This window comes from Carcharhinus amblyrhynchos, chromosome 21 (genome assembly GCF_965287045.1).
Source record: "Carcharhinus amblyrhynchos chromosome 21, sCarAmb.v2.hapA, whole genome shotgun sequence".
Lineage (NCBI taxonomy): Eukaryota > Metazoa > Chordata > Chondrichthyes > Carcharhiniformes > Carcharhinidae > Carcharhinus > Carcharhinus amblyrhynchos.
This window is the reverse complement of record NC_137344.1, coordinates 12,091,057-12,113,284: the sequence shown is the minus strand read 5'-3', so window position 1 is coordinate 12,113,284 and position 22,228 is coordinate 12,091,057. Positions and strand designations below refer to the sequence as shown.

Below are 22,228 nucleotides of genomic sequence, written 5' to 3'. Positions count from 1 at the left end.
TCCTGCAGCAGCACTGCAAATACTATTATTACCAGGAGCAAAGAACAAAGAACAACACAGCACGGGAAACAGGCCCTTCGGCCCAACGAGCCCGCGCCGCCGTCCCACTGTCTCAGTGTCCTATTCGTGATTTTAGTCTACGCCTAATGTGCGAGGATCAGGGAGGTCCAATTTAGGGACAATTTAGTACCCAATCAATCAGCCTAAAAGCACATCTTTGGGGATGTGGGAGGAAACTGGAGCACCCAGAGGAAACCCACGCAACCACAGGGAGAACGTGCAAACTCCCACAGACACAGGCCCAAATCCATGTGTCCGCACAGCAACAGAGATAGTCTCTGAGCTGTCATGTTGCCCTCGAGATGGTCCAGTTTAAGCACACTAACGACATGAAGCAATAGGCAACTCCCGAAGCAACGTCCAAGAGCAGCCCACTACAACCTGTCGCATGCATGCCCCTTGCTGGACTTAAATGCATGTGGAGACAAAAAAATTCATTATTAAACAGGCAAAGACTGTAACATCCTGAGGCAAAACGTATTCCCAAGCCTACAATGTTTAGTAAGGCCTACTATATCCCCCTATATGTAGCCCGCTCATGTGGCTGTCTAAGTGACTCTTAAACAACTCTAGCGTGCCTGCTTCCACCACCTTACTCGGCAGTGCATTCCACACCCCCACTACCCTTTGCGTGAAAAACTGCCCTCTAATATTTGTCTTATACCTAGCCCCCCTCACCCTAAGCCCGTGACCCCTCGTTCTATCCATTTCTAATAGCGGAAAAAGCTTACCACCATTTACTCTATCTATCCCCTTCATAATCTTATAAACCTCTATTAGATCCCCCTTCAGCCGACGTCTCTCAAGGGAAAACAGCCCAAGTTCATTCAATCTTTCCTCGTAAGACAGCCCTTCCATACCAGGCAGCATCCTGGTAAACTGGACACCTTCCAGATCTGGCCCTTTGACAGCGACTGTATGTGTATCGAACTGGTAAGATCACCCTTCTGTGTTTGTACTGAATTGAGCCTGCAGGTCTTATGAGCTCCATGCCAGTCTTAATCTCTGGACTGTCACTACACCTCGGGTGGGTTCTCCCAAAAAAATTCTAAGTGTTGAATTTGTGTAAAAATTGGACTAAATCACGCTGGATTTTTCAGCGGGAGTTTCAAAATGAATCTCCCACCCTCTGTTACTGCAGAGTGAAAGAGCGTGATTCAGAAGCCAGTGGGTGGGGCCTATCTCTGCTGGAAACCGGCAGCGTAGCACTGAGCGAGCCACTGTGCATGCATCAAAATGGGCGCATACGCAGTGGCCCCTGTCTGCCGGCCTCCTGATTGCTGGCCAGCCCTGCAATCCCACATTGCTGCTCTGCCAACCCCTCCAAGGCCCAATCGCTGGCCCCCCTGAACATGTTCGGGCCCAGCCCCTACCACTACCCACCTGCCTCACCCTAGCCCACCGTGCCAACCCCATCATGCAGCACCAACTCCACCAGTAGGCTGCCCCCACATCCTGATAGACAGCTCTGGCCTCCCTACCTCCCTCTCCCACCAATCCCAACTGCAGATCGGCAGCTGGAACCCCCCACCCCCAACAATCACGCCGCCCCCCCCTCCCCCCAGAGGTCCAGCTCCCTACCCAATGGGCAATGCCAAGATGCTCCCTGGACATTGGCACTTTGGGCAGTGCTAGGGGGCCAGGCTAGCACTACCAAGATGGCAATGCCCTGGGGACACGCCCCCTCCCCAGTGCCTGACCCTCTAGAGAGCTTCGATTGCCCCCCGTCACTCTAGTGGGGTCAGGCCCCCAGCTTCCCACAAGTGGGGGCTACTGTAAACACTGCTGGATTGAACCACTCCTGGTGGGGGAGGGAGGGTGGGTTGCAGGGGGAGGCTAGCGGGCCTGGAGATTTCAGTCCATGGTCCGCTAATAGGATTTAAATTATATTAAAATTACCTACTGCATTTATTAGGCAGCAGGTAATTTTATTATAATATTTTAGGATATCCGGCACTGAGAGATGCACGGGGGCCCAGACGCCTCGTGCAAATTGGCTGCTAAAAAGTAGCACAGGAGGTCGGGAGAATTACCTCCTCTCCCTCCCCCATCCTCTGTCCACTCCAGTCTTCAGCCTCTGAAATGCCACCACCCACCCCAGGGCCTTGCTGCCAACAGTAGCCTTACAACAAGAAGTCAATCCTATTCCTACTTCAATTTGGGCTTAGCAAGCCACTCAAACTCTGTTTCGTACTGTAGCCTGCCACACCACTCTCTCTGACTGTTCCACTCCTCTCCAAAAAAGACAGAATTCTCAGAAGTCATAAGCCCTGGCCATATTATTACAGCTAACCACCAGAGTTTACAGTAGCATTGCTCACAGAATGTTTATAATATAGTGAAGCAGTTAGATAAGGGCTGAAGCACATAGTGGGCAACCTTACCAGTTCATCACGTCTGTTGATCAGCGTGACAACTAAGATAAGGCGAGAGTTGAAGACTCTGACTCATGCCCAGTTTCTCGCCTCTCATGATGTTACCAGCCCCACTCTGCTGGCGAAATCAGCCTTGAGCCCTCAATTTAAATATTAATTTGTCAATTTAAATGTGATAAGTAAGTCAAGGACACAATCGCCTGGGTTCATTTGGACTTAATCCCTTGCTGGGGTTGAGGTCCTCACTGGCAATATCACTTATGGTCCCCAACAACAGGGATCTGATACGATGGCTTTGTCTTTGGGTACCGGAGGCTGTGGTAGCCCTCCTGGTGGTCAGGGCAAGGATGGGCAGTGCCCCTTTGGGTGTGCCAGCCTGGAGCTGCCAATCTAGCACCCTGGCTATGCCCATCATGGACGGGGCCTGAAGGATGTGGGGCCATGATGGGGAGATGGGGGGGAACTCAATAGTGGGGGTGGTTATGTGTACTCTGCATTGAGGATCAAGGGGGGGGATGATACTCTGCATCAGGAGCGGACTGGAGGATAATCAGGAGCAGCAATAGGTGGGGGTGGAAGGGGAAATCAGGGCACCTGCGCAATGGTGTCGCTACAGCTCAGCAGCTGGCTTCCCAGAGTGAATAGGCTCCACCTACCTCCTCTATTGGCAAGAATCACATTTTGCCTCACTTATTTTTCTAAGTACTATATGATTATGTCTGGGAGCTCGCCCAAAAAATGGGTGCAATTCTCCCCTATTTTCACACCCACTTAAAATTTTTTTGGTAAGATCACCCCAAAGAGTTAATGCACTGGGAATGAAACCAGGGACTTCTTAATTTAGTATTACTTAGTACCACACTGCAGTCACTCGCTAAACTATCGGAGGAGCTGTGTGAAAACTCAAAATTGAATGCAACAGCAAGCAGTGACATTGATTTATTTTCAGTTGCATCATATACTCCATATAGAGTCCAAGAAATTGATTCCATCAAAATACCTGACCACGAATGAAACTGAAGTTTATAGATATTGGGCATCTGCCACCTGGGATACTGTAAAATGAGCACATATTCTATGGAGGAACTGTACATGTCCCAGAGGTTCTTTAGAGATTAGGTTCAAAAATATTTAAACAGTATTATTGCAATCCCGAATATTGTATAATGTATAATTACCAATATTTGGTTAAAAATATGCATGCATTTTACCACATAAGCAGATCATTTACTGGATCTAAGAAAATTTGTATAAATTTCTTGAGAAAGATGGGAACAATTATTGTTTGCTTTTGTAGTTCTGCAGAAAGCTGTTCATTTTCTAGTCACCATTTTCAGCAATACCTAAAATAAATAAATATACAGTGGCAGTAGATTAATATTTAAACCATATACAAGGCGTCTCAATTATAAAAAAAAATCAAATAAAAGCAAAATATTGCAGATGCTGGAAATCTGAATTAAGAGTGCAGAATGCTGGAAAAACTCAGCAGGTCTGGCAGCATCTGTGGAGAGAGAGACAGAGTTAGTGTTTTGAGTCTGTATGACTGTTTACAGAATATTAAATCAATCAATACCTGAGAAATGAATAAGTTAGTGCTCATTGCAGTTCTTTAGAAATAGCTATATATTTTTCAGCTGACAAAATGGAATAAGAGCCCCTATTTTCCGACCTCAGAATAACGAAGACTGCACAAGTAAGGTTCGTTTAATCTGATTCTAATCACCGCACCATTTGTGGACATGCCTTCAGTTGCCTAGGTCCTAAGCTCTGGAATTCCTTCCCTATACTTCCTCATCTCTCTATCTCTGGCCTTGGGTGACTGTCTGTGTGGAGTTTGCACATTCTCCCCATGTCTGCATGGGTTACCTCCGGCTGCTTCAGTTTCCTCTCACAGTCCAAACATGAGCAGGTTAGGTTGACTGGTCATGTTAAAATGCCCCTTAGAATCCCAATGTATGTAGGTTAAGGGGATTTGTGGGGTAAATATATGGGGTTACGGAGATAGAACATGGGTACAATGTTCTTTTGGAGAGACAGTGCAGACTTGATGGGCCAAATGGCTTCCTTCTGCACTGTAGGGGTTCCATGATCTCACTTTCCTCCTTTAAGGCACTCCTTAAACCTACATCTTTGACCAAGCTTTTCATCATCTGACTTAATATGTCCTTATGTTTCTTATTTTGTTTTATAATGCTCCTATGAAGCTCCTGGGAATGTTTTACGTTAAGGTGGTACATAAATTTATGATGTTGTTGTTTCTGGTTGGAGATCTGGACCAACCAGTCAATTGCTTTTAAAATGTTTTACCAGCCCACAAAGTGGCTAATAGATAATAATGGAGGTGGACCAGATATTTGTTAATGATGCCCAGAAACAAGGCTCCTGTGCCTAGTATTGATGTCTTGGGGGCACAGTTGCAGGAGATGTGGCAGAGAGGAGGTCCTTAAGAGTGGAAAAGAAATCAGAGGCTTAACCTTCCCGCAAGGAGTTGTTTGGGTCAACCAATAGTCTTCTAGCTTTGCTGGATTGGAACCCACAGATGAATTTTAGTGACATTGAAAGAAATACCAAGGTTTGTGTAGATACCTTTACATAATCGGGCATGACCCCACAGCAACTAAATTAGTTGCATCTCTCAAGGCGATTACCTTAAAAACTCACATGGCATTATTTATTTTGCAGCTCATCTGAATTTGGCACATTATCAGTAAGGATCAGTTTGTGGCAGCTCAACCACAAAGGAATCATATCTAGAAAACTATTAGGCACTTGTGGAACTGGGATCAGAGAGTCAAGTCACATGGTAGAGTGATGCTGTGTTATCTACTCACGTTTCACGAACATTTTTGTAGGGGATTACAGACCATCACTGAATGCCACTGGGAGAAAACCAGGACAAGACTGAGTCAGCAACATTAAAACAGCTCACTGTCTCTGGGGAGGTGGCACTTGTCCCATGTGGACAGAAATCCATAGAGCCATTGACAGTTAAAAGCCACTGTAGTGCCACTCTGCAAGTAGCTTCCATTCTTTATCAACCAACATATTGAGGAAAATTTGTAAGAACATTTCAGTTGGAACATTTGCCCTGGAAAGGAAAATTGGGTGAGAATTTTTAATGGGTAGCTCAATATCAGATTTTTAAAATATCATGCCTCCGCAGAAGTTAGGCCATAATGTTTTTTCGTATCCCCATGGTCTATCTTATTGCCTTCCAACATTCAAAAACTCCTGCGGGTTGGTAGTAATATTTCAATTCTGCTCGTTGCACCTGCCAAAATGGCTCAGGGGAGATTAGAAATTCATCAAATGGAAGTTAGTGCAGTGAGGGCTAAAGAAAGATGCAAAATCTGAAAAGTAAATCTTTACCTGTGTAAGTTCATAATCCTCCTCCGTTAGTTTTTCTATGATATCAAAATGATCTGTATTAGGTACATCATGAAAACAGACGTTCAACCCAGCAGCCTTAACAGCCTGCAATAAAAAGCAATTTCAAAATAACACAAGCAGCAATGCACCCATATTTCATTCTAAATGATAAAATTCATTAACGATACTTCTACCAATGAAATCCTCATGTTCAAATAAGTGAAAGACACCCCAAAGTAATAGTATGAGGGGAATTATTTCTCGCCTCGCTGCTAAATGAACAGTGTCTATTTTGGAGTGGATCTAAATGAGTAAGATGGAAAGGGAAGGAGACTGACTCAAAACAGAGCAAAAAGAAAGGAACTTAAGAACATCACTAGTTGAAAGTTCAAAGGGGTAAAATTGGTCTACCCCAGAAGCATGAAATGGGTTTGTAACGAATCTGAACTTTCAACATGCCACGTTTACACCGACTTAGAAAATATTGCTAATATTTTAATTTCAAACCAATGAACAGTGACAGCAAGACCAGGAAACAAAAAATGTTAACTATTGTTCTGTGAATTTCAGAGGAACGAAGCTCAGGTGCAGTGAAAAAGTGGCCGTCAGTTTGCTTCAAGCCTGTTTCAGTACAGGCTGCAGGCTAATTTCACCCCCATGTTCTGAAACATTGCCTAGTCGATTAGGATGCAAAAATACTAATACAAGAAACGTTCATAACTCAAAGCAATTGTGGTAAATGTTGAGCTCCTACCAATTAGAGCATTAACTTCTTCACTTTTCATGCAAATTCATGTCTACAATTAACAATCCCAAAGGGCCATATGGACCTCTCTCAAAGAGTAACCGACCTCCCCAAATATACAGCCAGGCCACTTCAAAGGAACAACTGACCTCTCCAAAAGGGTACCTGACTTCTCCAAAGAACTTTTGTAGGTGTAGATCTTTTCCTCAAACGCCTAGGGTCCAAGTTATTGGAAATCCTGGTAACAAAATTGCTTCTGATTGAAGGCAGCCATTTATTTAAATGTACTACTGCCTCCATAAACGGTGGAGGTGTGAAACACCTCCCAGCCTCTCCCCTACAGGAATGGTGGGAGTTGGGTTCAGAGGCAGGATCTTCAGATTCTGGGCTCTGACGCTATTTTGGCCAAGGCGTGAAGCCCTTCTCTGTCCCTGCAAAAATGCAGGCTGAAGTTTTTAACCATAGCCATGGTGTCCAGGAACAACAGAATGGAAGTCAGATCAGCGAAAGTGCAAGGTCAGGCCATTCTCACTATGATCTATTTGTAAACAGAACCCTGGCTAGAAGTCAGCTACTTGACTCCTAGGCTGGATATCGAGTTGGGAACTGGAAAAATTGCACAGAAGAAACAAAAGATTTTTTTCAAGCAAGCGTAAAAGTGTTGGATTACTGTAACTGTAGGCCTGTGAAATTCCAACTGTACTGGTAAGGCTGATTTAATCGATACATTTATTAAAATGTTTTGTATAGGCTTTTTAAGTCTATTAGCCCCCTTTTACTGCCATTTTATTACAAGACACACCATCTCCCCATTCAAGAAGTCAGTTTCTGATTTAAAGTGATTACTGTTTTTTAAATGAAAAAACAATAAAAATCAAAGTGTTTTCAATGTTCCTTCACTAAATTACCAGAATGACAGTGCCAGTGTAATTTTAAAATCTAGAGAGCTGTGCTGTATATCTGCACTGCTTTTAATGATGTAATTCTGTACACTTTAAGAGAAAAATGCTCTATAAAAAATGTTAGATTTTACAGGGAAAAATAATGTAACCAATTTTTAACATCATTGCAGGACTCATAATGAGTGAGATTGGGCTTGGGTCTCTAGCAAAGTATTTTCAGGGTTACAGTTCAGTAGATTTGAATTGTTCTTAGACTAAATTGTAGACAATGGAAGCATAAAATACTGTACAATCTTCAAAATGAGAGGCAGACTCATTAACTAGTCTTAACATGATATAGGAAACAGTACATGACGGACATATTTCAGAGCCAACCAATCTTGCAGCGATATCTTCAAATAGGTGTTGTTTTCATATGTAAAGAGTTTAATGTGTATTTCATGATCTGCTGATTTTTTTCTTTTTTTTCAATGTGGCATACAGCACAGTTCTACCAGTAATAAAACAAATTAAAAGATGGATTGCCGTAATTATATCAATTAAACTTGTAATTTTAACTAAAATGAACCAAGATTATTTTAACTGTTTGACAAATCAGATTGGTTATGTTTAAAGTGTCCCTTTTAACTTAAGATAAAACAGAAAACCCTGAAGTGTGGGCGGGTGTGAATTTGTACTGAACTCTGCCTGTCAACCATTTAATCTGGTTGCCATGCAGGTGGGGGGGTGGTATTGGGTGTTTGGGGGGGGGTGTTGGGTGATGGGGGGAGGGGGTGTTGGGTGTTTGGGGGGAAGGGGTGCTGGGTGTTTGAGGGGGAGAGGGGGGTTTGGGTCTTGGGGGGGAGAGGATTGTTGGGTGTTTGGGGGGGGAGGGAGGTGTTGGGTGTTTGGAGGGGGAGGGAGGTGTTGGGTGTTTGGAGGGGGAGGGGAGTGTTGGGTGTTGGAGGGGGTGTTGGGTGTTGGGGGGAGGAGGTGTTGTGGGGAGTGGGTGTTGGGGGTGGAGGGTCCCATTGAATACATCCCTTGCGCTGTGAAATCTATAGTGGGGATGCATCTTCAGCACGACTGGAAGATCCCACCGGCATGAAGGGCTGGAAAGTTCAGGTCAAGCCCTTTGAATGTGAACTTTAACACTTGACACGGAAGAAAAGGCAGCTGTTCCTTACAAACTCACAAGGCAGTCAGAAAAACCCCTCAACAGGCACCAACTTTAACCCTAATGTTAGACAGAAGAAAACAACAGCTTTTGGGTTAATCACCAAATGCAGCGCTGGTGAGAATGGAGCCATGTTAGAGAAAACAAGGATTGATTGTAAAGAGTTAGAGACCACAGAACCACTAGAGGCAATCTTGCAAAAAGAACTCAATTCAATTAAGGACAAGAGGTTGAGTAAAGGGGACTTTGTTTAAAAGGGCACGGGGACAATTCGCTTTATGAAGCAGGAGGGTGGGATCCTGATAGAGCTGGGAGCAACTTTGACTTTAAACTCAAGACTATATTGTTGTAATGGATGAACATGGCATAAGGTTTATGATTGTGTTAACAAGTTACTGTGGAATACATTTTCTGTAGTTTAATGTATTAGTTGCCTATGAAGTAATATTTAGTCAATGTTCATTTGTTACAGTAGAAATCTTAAAATGCGAAATCCTGTGTAATCTATACATAGATCATTGGTAAATTATTGGGCTGGACCTTCCAGCCACCCCCGCGTAACTGGAAAATCCTGCCCAAGTCAACGGATCTTTCCATGGTCCGCCCCTTACCCGCTACGACTCCTGTGACTGTTGCAACAGGAAAATACGCTCCCATATCTCTTTTTAAAAGTTATCGGTCTCTAGGGGATTGTAATAATATTCTCAAAGAGCCATGGTAAATTTACATTCAGACCCGGAGAGAGAGAGAGACCCAAGAATCTGTTCATGTTGCCATGAAATGTTAAATACAGTCTTCCACAAGCCAGGCAATATTAAAACATACGGCTCAGTTTCAGTTCTACTAGGACAGCAAGTTGAAAAAATAAATTAAAATGTTATATATCTATCATTTTGATTAGTCCAGCACATCTACAAGCCTCTACTTTGGATAGCTGTGAACAACAGGTAGGAAAATAGGGCCAAAGGAAGTGAGACAGATGAAAAACATTATATATAAAACGAGTGTGTACCTGGTAATACCCTTGAGACTGTTTTTTAAATTCATCTGAATCGTGCTGTGCCACAGAGACTACAATCTCACAGTTCCCAGCCTGTTGCTTCATGATGTTCACAAACTGCAGTGGACTATTTCGAAGAGCATCACTCCTATTAAATTATAAGGTATTAATTTCAGAGTTATATGATGAGAGAAAATTATTCTGACCATCATCAAAACTTATATTTGCCAATAAAGGATGAACAATTTTGTTAAAATGACAAACATAGGAATTTCATTCAAACATATTGGCCCAATTTTATAAAGTCATTTTTTTATTAGTCACAAGTAGACTTACACTGACATTGCAATGAGGTTACTGTGAAACTCCCCTAGTCACCACACTCCGGAACCTGTTTGGGTACATTGAGGGAGAATTTAGCATGGCCAATGCTCCTAAGCAGCACATCTTTTGGACTGTGGGAGGAAACCGGAGCACCCGGAGGAATTCCACGCAGACACGGGGAGAACATGCAGACTCCGCACAGACAGTGACCCAAGCCAGGAATCGATCCCAGGTCCCTGGCACTGAGGCAGCAGTGCTAACCACTGTGCTACTGTGCCACCCCAGATAAATTATTAATAATTCATAGTAATAAATTAATAAAGTACATATATTTTCTACTCCAGTAAGTTGCTAATACCAGACATCTCAAGTCCCCTTTTCAGATCTAAATTTAAGTGGAAGTATTGTCACTTGCAATAGCATACTCGATAGAAATAATATACTGACATCTTTTATCAGTAAGCCAGGATCCAGTGCATTCACTTCAACGTGCAATTTATCAGAAACTGAAAAAAAAACTTGAAGCTGAAAATAAAATGAGCAGCACGTTGCTGAATTGGTATGAAGTTACATCAGCTTTTCAGACTGGTGAGTGTGGATATGCTTAACCACTCAAAATAATGAAGAGCTGGCGCAAACAATGGGGTCATTGAACTTGGCACCATCGGCTTTAAATAGTGTGTACCTGTAAATTTGTTGCAAAAAATAGTCATTTGTAAATTAATCATGGTCACTTAGCAGTGAATGTTCAATGAACGTACTCAGTCATCTGAAGAGGGTCATTGACCGAGGTGTGGACAATTGGACAAAGATCATAAATCCCACTGACAAGTAAAGCACCTGTGGAAAAATAAAACATGGTTCTGTATTGTGCCATCAGTCGATGACCAAGGAAAATGAGAATGACACTGCAAATAATGCGTAGAAAAATCCAGGCAATATTCTTTTTGAAACATCAATATCTTTCAAGCGTCCAAAAGTCTTGGTCATTCAACCAAACAATAAAGACTCGAGCATATTGTGTGTTAGTGTGTGAACAAAAGAACATTGCACATTTTCTTATTACTCAAGAAACCACTATATGTTACATTAACCATTAAGATTTGCTCAAACATCAACTTTTCTTGTTGGGCCCAGTCGAAGTTTTCACCAAGTATCTGCACATTCACTTTGTGTTCAACAATAAACGAAAATTTAGAATTTCACACTAAAATATCGATACTGTGTCAGGTAACATTCACTGGGTCAATCTGAAATGCATTATACTATATTTCACTTATTTAAAGGTAGCACTCATTAGTGGGATGAAAATAAAGGTAGGGTTACTTTGCATCTGGCTATTTACTTGACTTGAGAGTGCTTAATGCCCAAAATATGAATGTCTTTCATCCCCAAAACAAACATGCTTCATCTTACTGCACTCAGTTCATTAAAAGGTCCAAGTGATTTTTATTCCAGCTCGATTTTCAAGTTTGCTGATGAGACCACCGTTGTGGGACGGATCTCAAACAATGACAAAATGGAGTACAGGAATGAGATAGAAATCTGGTGAACCGGCGGGACGGCAATAATCTCTCCCTCAGTATCAACAAAACAAAGGAGATCATATCAACTTCAGGAAGCTTAATGGAGAATATGCCCCTGTCCACATCAATGGGGATGAAGTAGAAAAGGTAAAGAGCTTCAAGTTGTTAGGTGTCCAGATCCCCAACAACCTCCTGGTCCTCCTGTGCAGATGCTATAATTAAGAAAGCCCACCAACAGCTCCACTTTTTCAGAAGACTAAGGAAATTTGGCATGTCCGCTACAACTCTCACTAACTTTCACAGATGCACCATATAAAGCATTCTTTCTGGTTGTGCCACAGCCTGGTATGGATCCTGCTTTGCCCAAGACCGTAAGAAACTATAAAGGATCATGAATGAAGCCTGGTCCATCACGCAAACCAACCTCCTATCCATCGACTCTATCTACGTTTCCCACTGCCTCAGAAAAGCAGCCAGCATTATTAAGGACCCCATGCACTCCGGACATACTGTCTTCCATCTTCTTCCGTCAGGAAAAAGATACAAAAGTCTGAAATCACTACCAACCGATTCAAGAACAGCTTCTTCCCTGCCGCCACCGGACTTTTGAATGGACCTGCCTCACACGAAGTCGATTTTTCTCTACAGCCTAGTTTTGACTGTAACATTACGTTCTGCACTGTCTCATTTCCTTCTCTATGAGCAATATGTTTTGTCTTTATAGCGCAGAAGAAACAATACTTTTCACTGTATACTAATACAGGTGACAATAATAAATAAAATCAAATATTCAGGGATCGAAGAAAGAAATTCACTATGTTCCCAGACAGGGTGACAAGATATGAGTTCAGTTCCCTAGGAACCTTTTTGTTATTGTATTGAAAATGATTGAAACAAAGCTAAGTGTGGAAATTGAAGGAACGCAATGCCTTCTGGCTCTTACCTTTAATATCAGGAGAGATACCAAACTCTGCCCAATCCGTACAGAGTACCATGGCTCCTAAATGGGCACCAGCAGAATGTCCACAGAGGTAAACACCACTGAAAAACATGCAAAAAGTGAGTATAAACAGAAAACACTTCCCCTTCTTTCCACACCTTCTGATAAAGAAAATTTTATTTGGAAAAGTACCATAAAACTACAATTTTTCTGCTGGAATAACGTTGGCCTTGCTGCTAACAATTCAAAATAAAGCTGTGTGGAGACAGCTCTAAGTGGTGGATTCTGGCATCAAAATTGAATTCTACTCAAGTGTCGTCTTTTTTGTGAGATGTATGTAAATGGTGGCCATTCTGAACTTACTTTCACAGGGAGTGGAGCGTGAGATTTGGCCCCTCTTGCCTAATAAACTTAATAAAAAATACTTTCTTGGAATCGACCGATTTGACATCAGCTTTACCCACAGCTGTGTCTGCCTCCGGGGATCCATCACATGGTTCATAGCAGAAAAATCTCTAAAAAAGGAGTTGACATTATTTTGAATTCACCGGTCAACAAAGGGTGAATGGTTAAGAAAGACTGTGTTTGCTGCAACTGCATATTCAGACATGCAGTCCCAGTGTCTGTGACTTCACTGCCAGAGATGCCATAGATGGCTTTCTGCAGCTAAAAATAGGACCATCCATATCACAGAGCAATGTGAAGGCAACAAGTACAGCATCAATAAAATGTGTTTTTCCACCAGGGTTAAGAATTGCTGTTTTCACAGAATATTGAATCCCAAAACATCAGTTACAAATCTAGGGATTGCAAATGGGGTTTGCTCACCCCATTCTCCACCTCTCACTGTCTCCTTCTCACTCGCACCCTGCTCTCTCACAATCTCTTCTCACTTGCACACTGTTCCCTCACTGTCTCCTTCTCACTCATACCCTGCTCCCTCACTGTCTCCTCCTCACTCTCACTCTGCTCTCTCTCTATCTCCTTCTGACTCACACATTGCTCCCTCTCTATTTCCTTCTCACTCACACATTGCTCCCTCACTATCTCCTCACTCACATCCTGCTCCCTCACTGTCTCCTTTTCTCTTACACCCTGCTCCCTCAATGCCTCGTTCTCACTCACACCCTGCTCCCTCACTGTCTCCTCACTCATACCCTGTTCCCTCACTGTCTCATTCTCACTCACACCCTGCTCCCTCACTGTCTCCTCACTCATACCCTGTTCCCTCACTGTCTCATTCTCACTCATACCCTGCTCCCTCACTGCCTCCTTCTCCCTCACACCCTGCTCCCTCACTATCTACAGATGGCGAACAAAGTGCCAAGGAAGGCAACACATGAAGAATCAAGTGAGGCACATAATAAAGCAGTTGGTACATTGGTGAGCAAGAGGGTGATGAGCAAGGTGGCAAGTAGAGGAACAAGTAATGCATAGAATCATAGAATCTTACAGTGCAGAAGGAGGCCATTTGGCCCATTGAGGTTGCACCAGCCACAATCCCACCCAGGCCCTATCCCCATAGCTCCATACGTTTTACCCCAGCTAATCCCCCCCTAATACTAAGGGGCAATTCAGCAAGGCCAATTCACATAACCTGCACATCTTTGGACTGTGGGAGGAAACCAGAGCACCCAGATGAAACCCACGCAGACATGGGGAGAATGTGCAAACTCCAAAAAGATAGTGACCCAAGCTGGGAATCGAACTGAGATCCCTGGCTCTGTGAGGCAGCAGTGCTAATACTGTGCTACCGTGCCGCCACTGAGTAGCAAGTGGGATGGTGAGCAAGGTGGTGAAACAGTGAGTGTTCAATGAGGGCACAAAATGACATCAGTGGCACAGGGCACACCTTTATGGGTGGAATGAGCACCAGCTCCCAGTTCCATGCGCACAATGATGACTTCAGCAACACCAGCATCCTCTTCCTGCTCAGTGGCAGGAGATACCATGAATTCATTCACCAGATTCAATGTTTTTGTATTTAAAATGATTTAAGTTGAATTGCCTTAATTATTTACATGTTCATTTTGAAAATGTTGATATTCTAATACATTCTTTAAATCAACTGCACTCTTCTGCTTTGCATTTGAGGATGAACATTTATTTTACAACTTATCTGTCGCATACTCAGCATGAAACTATTACAAAGTATTTACAGCCCAGAAACAGACTATTCCACCTAACAGATACATGACAACATTATGCTCAACAAAACCTCCTCCCTACCCCTCTACATCCAACTCCATCAACATTTCCATCTAGTCCTTTCTCCCTCATATGTGAACCTAGCTACCTCTTGAACGCATCTATGCTATTAGTTTCATCTACTCCCTCTGACAGTGAATTCATATTCATCTGCATCTTCAAACACCATGTCCTACCAACTGCAGACACTGCACAATCTACCATAGCCCCATTATGCAGTACCAACAATAAGAACCCAGATCAGACATTCTATAACCAGTCTCTGAGTAAAGGCATTTCTCCCGAATTCCTTATTGGGCCTACTAGCAACTATCTTCTACTTAGGGCCCAAAGCTCCAGTCTTTCCAGAAAGTGGAAAAATAGCGGCTGAATTCAATATCCTCTGAAAATAGGATAACTTCACCAGCACGCCAAACTTTGTGTTGCCTCCTTATGATCTCTGCATGTAGCCAGTCTGCTTTGGTTAAGACTACTGCTTAAAACTGGCCTGCATTGCTTAAACCTAGTCTGTATCTCTCAAAGGCAGGGTACCTTGTAGCTGGAGCAACTGCTGGAAGTCAAGCAGGGAGTAAATCTGTTCTGGAAAAAAGGAATGATACAACACGGGAGAATACATGTTTTGGATGCGGCTTTGGAGATCTTGGCGAGCTGGTGGAAAGAAGGGAGGAGAGATATTGTGCATCTACAGGGGTGGAGTTGGGGCAGGAGAAACACAGTTAAAAAGCAGTGGGAGTAAATAGGGATGAAGGTTAGTGTCAGGGGTCAAGTCTTGAGGACCTGGATGCAGGGCCATAAGAAATTCAATGATCTCAAGGTAAAAGTCAGCATCTTCAAACATCAAGTCCAACCAACTGCAGACACTGCTCAATTTATCATAGTCCAACATAAGAACATAAGAACATAAGAAATAGGAGCAGGAGTAGGCCATCTAGCCCTTCAAGCCTGCCCCGCCATTCATCTGTCAATAAGAATTCAGATCTGACATCCATATGTTGCACCTCATTAGTAGTGACACCTACATCATCCAAACAGATTGCACAACACACTCGACTCACTCTAGGAGGATCTGGTGACACGCAACTGGAGGCAGCAGAAGCTAACTAAGAGGACAGGCATAGTTGCTGGTCCTTACCCCCATGCAGGAGACAGTGCTAACCATTACTGGAATAGCCATTGCTGAGGCTGTGGACAACAGCACAGCTGAAACCAATGAAGATGGGAGTACCCTCAGAACTAACCTCACGACCCATTTCCTCCTCATCCCATAACTCTTTTTAATGTACTAGTTTCACATGGTCAAGCATTCTCCCCTCTTGTTTTCCAACACTCCTCTCACCGCTAACCCTGCACCATTCGCCTTTCAGATACGCAAGAGGTGCAACCTAACCAGGCATCAACAGTGAGAGGAGAGTGATGACAAAGACACTTTATAGCCACCAGCTCAGACACTGACACAATGCACACTGATTAGAGGTGGAATCTCCACATCATGAGACAGTAGACAGGAGTGACTTGTGGCCAGGACAGGGGCAAGGGCTAATGCCAACGTGTCAGAGGGTGCACATGAGGACTTGAATGTTCAGCCAGCCTACAGAAGAACACTAATGAAGTACACATGCTAAATTGCCCCTTAGTCAGGGGGATATGTGGGGTTACAGCGATAGGGCCCAGGTGAAATTGTTGAAGGTGCAGGATCAATGGGCTGAATGGCCTCCTTCTGCACTATAGGGATTCTATGAGTATGCAAAAGAAAATGCATGCTGAATTGGGAACACTGTCAATGCCCAGGAGCGCGGAGGAGACCAGCTTGGAATATTTATCACTGTGGCTGTAAATGACGGTCAATTCTGTCTACCCCCATGTGAAATCAAGCACAATGTAACATCTATTGGCGAATGTCAGAACTTTAATCGCAGCACAAATAACAGTCACTCAAAATGCTGCAGTGCCACATTAGTCAGCTTGTTGCCATGCGAGCTCAGTCCACTGCCGCTATGTCTGTGGATTACAGTGTCCAAGGGGACTTGCAGTCCAACAATCCTGTCCTCCATGGCTACAAAATGGAGCCACTGCCATTCCAATAGGGCAGCCCCTCAATAATCCCAGACGTTCTAAAATAAGATTTTGTCAAATCTTACCTCAAAGCTGAATATTGCTGCACGATGAAGGCTACACTACGTCGGACCTGAGACACAATTAAGTCCATATTACCTGAAAATCCAAAATAGGAATGTAATTTGGATTTAGTTTCATGCAGACTTCAAGATGGTGTAGGAGCATTTTATTATTTAAAGCAAAAGTGTAACATTGAAGTCGCTTTGTCAGGTAAAATACTGTACAAGAACCCAGAAACATCTGCTTCATCTAAATAAGGCAGTTAATATTTCTAAAAAGGAGAATTTGAACAGTGCTGGAAATAAAGTATGATAAAACCAAAAGAAAGAGAACAGCAACAAATGCAGATGGAAAAGAAGTATAGTTTATGGGCAGAAAGCAGGATTAGGCAGCTGATCAGCCATGATCGTAATGAATGGCGCAGCAGGCTCAAAGGGCCAAATGACCTCCTCCTGCTCCTATCTTCTACGTTTCTATGTTTAAGTAAGGCTTAATTTTAACTTTTACGGTATCAGTTTGCAATTTTGGTAATAAACATACTGCTGTCAATTGAGTAACTTAATAGTTACATTAGGATTTATTTCAGGGCAAATGTGTGAGAGGTAAAAGTTTAAAACCCCATGTTGCCTGGTTTTGCTAGACCTGTGCCTACCTTTTGGTGCCAGGGAATATTCAACAGCAACAACAATTGCTCCAGCTTTAACCAGTGGAGGTACCATGAAACCAGACAAGTCTTTGCTGCAAACAATAATGTAAAGGAATAAATCCATTAAAGTATTTATCTATGTCTAGCAGTAACAAACTGTAGCATACAATGTCCAAAGTATGTCATATATAGTCTTGAACTCTTGTTATCTTTGTTTCCCATAATGTCTCAGAAACTATTTTTAGATGCCATGGGGGAGATTCTCCCCAAAAACTTCACATGAAAACTGGAATAACTCCTGCCAATTTTTTTAGCTTGATTTTCAGAATGAATCTCCCACAGTCTGAGCACTGCAGAGTACCCCAGCATGACTCACTCTGAAAATCAGTGGGCAAGCCTACTCCTGTTGGAGAGGCTGGCAGCATAGAGCTGAGCGGGCCACTGTGCGTGTGCCAATCTGTCAGAGTGGAGATCAGTACATGCGCACTAGCCTTGCATTGCTGGCCCGCTGACCGCTGGCCAGTCCCACAACCCCGCATCACTGCCACTCCAATCTCCCCACCTCCCCCGATTGCTAGCCTCCCTGACCTCTCTGGGCAAGCCCCGATGTCCCCCTGCCCTCCCCAGGCCAGCCCCCGGTCTCCCTGCTCCCTCCTCTCACTCCCCATCAAGGCTAGCCCCCCCCAGACTCCTTGCCCGCCCCCACCCACCCTCAGCACCCCAAAACCCAACAGGCCTGACCACCCCCACCTGGATGGCATTGTCAGTTTGCCCCTTTCAGCAGTGACGGGGGCCAGGCTGGAACTACCCATGAGGCACCCCAAACCTCCTGAGGGAGACACAATGGCCTCCCTTCCCTCCAACAGAGTCAGGTCACATGCTCTCCTGATGTTAAACCCCTCTGGGGGGAACCACTCCTGGCAGGGGAGGAGAGGCCAGGGGGTCCAGAGTCTTCAATCCTGGGCCCACTAATGATATGCATATGTTAATTGAAATATTTAAGTTAGCGCGTGGAGCTGATTATTCCAAAAATCTTGGAGAATCTTGGAGACTGTGACGCCCAGCAAGAAGCCCGCTAAATGGCCTCCCAGATGTCTGACAGCTTATTGCGCTACTAAAGCAGCATAGGGGGCTGGGAGAATCACCCACCCCCATCTTCATTTCTTTCTTACTCTCCTCTGTCTGGTCTCTATCATTACCCAGGTCATTTTATCTTTGATTAAACTCCATAGGTGACTTCCATATATTGTAGAATGGAACAAACTTTCAACATTGCTCACCTCAGCAGCTGCCAGTAACCTCCATGAAAATAGATGAGTAGAGCAGGAGCTGTGGTTTTACCAAAGGTAAGTTAGTGTTAGACAACCTTCACTCCAATTCCATTACCTCTATCTATCTGGGTTAATATTACAAAGCATTTAATGAAACCAACATGCAATGTCAACACGTTACATATACAAAGCCAAAGTACACACAAACATTCAACCCAATGATAAATAAATTAGGAGCAGAAATTGGCCAGAAGGTAGAAGTTAGCAGAAGGTTCAATTTTATTTTGCTGACATAATACAAAATACATTAACTTACAAAAAATTAATATTTTTGGCGGGAGTTTCCTGCCACATATGCCTGATGACTGAAATTCCTGCCCAAGGTCTGTGGGCCTTTAATGGTCACATGGCACAGTGGCACAGTGGTTAGCACTGCTGCCTCACAGTGCTAGGGACCCGGGTTCAATTCCAACCTTGGGTCACTGTCTGAGTGGAGTTTGCATGTTCTCCCCATGTCTGTGTGCGTTTCCTCCCACAGTCCACAGATGTGCAGATTAGGTGGATTGGCCATGCTAAATTGTCCCTTAGTATCCCAAGATGCATAAATTAGTGGGCTAAATGTGTGGGGTGACAGGGACTGAATGGGGTTCTGTCTTGGGTAGAATGCTCTGTCAGAGAGTAGGTGCAGACTCAATGGGCCGAATGGCCTCCTTCTGCACAGTGGGGATTCTATGATGCTGATACTATTATCTGCTATATCTTTTGTCCCACCCGCTACAATTACCGTGATGGACAGGAAATTTCCAGTTATTGTTTCATTAATTTTGGTTAGAGCCTTGTTACTTCTTTCTCTATTGCTCAATTTCCCACTAGCATGCAAATATTAGAAAGTGTAGAGGTTGTCTAACCCAGATATCTTCAACCAGGCAAAGGAAACCAGTCCTATTTGAATTTTCCTTCTACTAATCATATAATATTTTTTATCCCTGGAATCTGCATCCAGCGTTAAAAGTGACCTGACTGCTTGAGAAGCCTAAGAGGTACTTTAACTATTTGGTGTCCAAGAGATGTGATTTCTGCTTTCTAACCAACCTTGTAACCAAACTAGCCAACGAATTTCGAACCAACATTACCTCACCAGAAGAAAGAATCTTCTGAAAGCTTTATTGGGGAAGCAATTTAAATGGAAAATAATTCCTCTTTTCGAGTGTTGCTTGCTTTTAATAGACTGATTCTTTTTATTTCGCAAAATAAGATAATTCCAATGTTGTTTAAAGCGTTTTATAATTAAAGACACTGGATCCAGATTTTAGACAATGTCTTTCTTAGCATCACGGAAATTGTGCCATTTTCTCATTAACTCTTTGCCAATTCTTGCACTTGGGTTTCCTCATGACCTCCTTGACAACTCATCAGTATTTCTGGGCAAGAAGGTGTAAAGAGTTGGTTCACAATAATAAGTAGTCAACAAGCAGAGTTTATTTGGAACTGAATCCCCAAAATCAATGAGTGGAAGACTAAATCAATAGGATTTTAGATAAAAATTTGCCTCTAACTTGTGGTGATAGGATTGGAAATTCACAAACCAATCAAATTGGGTTGCCAGGGCAATTAATCAGGCTTTCTGATTTCTGAAACATATAAGAGTGAAAAATTCTAGCACTGAGAATATTTAACAGCAAAACTTCTTAATAGCACAAGAATAAGTCAATAATTAGTTGTGCATTTTATTAGCCAAAATGTAGTTGGTCAAGATATGCTTCAACATTGTTGGTGTCACACAAATCAGACTACTTTGTCCGTAGGATAGAGCTAATAGATATCCTCCTGCCAGCTTTTATTTTATTAACTGCTTGGTTGCATTTTATTAACTGCTTGGTTGCTTTAATCGCAACAGCAGAAGGAATACCGATACTCCCGTGACCAGCCAGTGCATACCCAGGGAGATAATGAGTCACACAGACCAGGAATGCCCAAAATCTGATCCCACAAGAATTGTGAGATTCTCTCTCAGCCATGGAGTGGTAAGGGTGGTATTTTGCCAGATGTAACGGGGCAAGACCTTTTAAAAAATGGTCAGTCCTCCCTTCTGGTTGATGCTGTCACACAGGTGAGTTAAATGGAATTGGACTCCAGTGCAATGTCCCATGTAATCCAATAGTTAGGTAAAATGTTAAAGTTTCTACATGAAGAATGGATACCCAGGTTAAGGTTCATTCCTAGGGAAATGGATTCAACCAAGAAGTAAGTGATGTCTGGAGAATTGAGTGGAGGAAACAATCAAAGATAAAATTACAGGCCAAATGCAGTTCACATTATAGCACATCAAAAAATATAATGTTAACGAAGCACCAAAATTATATATATTAAAAAAACAAAGAGCAAGTATCCAAACTGACTTCGCATTCAACTATAAGGGTGGCATGGTGGCACAGTGGTTAGCACTGCTGTTTCATAGCACCAGAGACCTGGGTTTGATTCCGGCCTTGAGAGACTGTGTAGAGTTTGCACGTTCTCCCCATGAGTTTCCTCCAGGTGCTCCGGTTTCCTCCCACTGTCTAAAGATGTGTGGGTTGGGTTGATTGGCCATGCTCAATTGCCCCTTGGTGTCAGGGAGATTAGTAGGGTAAATACGTGGGGTTACAGGGATAGGACCTGAGTGGGATTGTTGTCAGTGCTGATAGGCTGAATAGCCTCCAATGATTCTATGAAAATTTATTAATGTTGGATTATATTCTTCCACAAACCTGGAGATGGATTTGGAGGTAGATAAATGTCTAATTTTTCACCATCACCATGTCCATAGGCAATGTCCAACCAGGTCTGTGCAACATTTTGGCCTTTTTCAGTTCCTGAAAGCAAAAAAATGCTTGATTTGAGATTAAATATACAGCATCCATTTTAGAAGCCGTAACCTTGATGTAGCCATTGGAAAGGTAACATTGGAAAGCTAAAAGCAAAATACTGCGGATGCTGGAATCTGAACCAAAAACAAAACGCTGGGAAATCTCAGCAGATCTGACAGCATCTGTGGAGAGAGAATCGAACTAACGGTTCGGGTCTGGCTGACTCTTCGTCAGAACTCATGGCACCATGGAGACCTGCAAGCTTGGCTATTCGCAGCACTGTCACCTCAGAGTCAGAAATTTGTGAGACAAGCATATATTCTGGGCTGACACCTTGCGCAGTAGTGAGGAAGTCAGAGATATATCATTCTGATGAACATTTAACTGAGGTCTGATCTGCTTATTAAAGTGGATAGGAAAGATGTAATGAGAATATGGTGGGGTCAGTATTCTACAACATTTATAAATGATGAGCTGAAATGGGCCAAAGACATATTTATCCTAATCTAGCAGGCATCCCCTCTCAATTCCTTCATGCCATTGAACTGCTGTGGAGGAACTCATGATCCTAATACTAATCTAAGCAAATCAAGAGGGATTGTGAATTCTATTCCTCTTTTCTGCACAGTTTCTGATTTCCAGAACACAATGCTACTGAGGGCAAAGTGGAACTGTGTCACTTTGCTGTAGGGCTTTACAAAAAAAAAGCAAGAAGCTAACCTTTAAGTTACAATGTAGCTAT

The 22,228-nt window shown here is 43.1% G+C and overlaps 1 protein-coding gene across 5 annotated transcripts in view; it reads right to left on the bottom strand.

The window, feature by feature from the left end:
- Positions 1–3,356: 3,356 nt before the first annotated feature.
- Positions 3,357–22,228, bottom strand: part of afmid (arylformamidase) — a 62,320-nt gene continuing 43,448 nt past the window's right edge. For 4 of the 5 annotated variants that reach the window (XM_080209496.1, XM_080209498.1, XM_080209500.1 and 1 more), the window contains 9 exons: positions 21,388–21,492; positions 18,650–18,698; positions 17,376–17,461; positions 16,747–16,819; positions 12,404–12,501; positions 10,696–10,774; positions 9,623–9,758; positions 5,808–5,912; positions 3,785–5,317 (listed from right to left, as the gene is read on the bottom strand). In XM_080209496.1, coding sequence (XP_080065622.1) covers positions 5,273–5,317; positions 5,808–5,912; positions 9,623–9,758; positions 10,696–10,774; positions 12,404–12,501; positions 16,747–16,819; positions 17,376–17,461; positions 18,650–18,698; positions 21,388–21,492 — 776 coding nt within the window. In that variant the 3' untranslated portion in view covers positions 3,785–5,272. The other variant, XM_080209501.1, reaches the window with a different exon arrangement.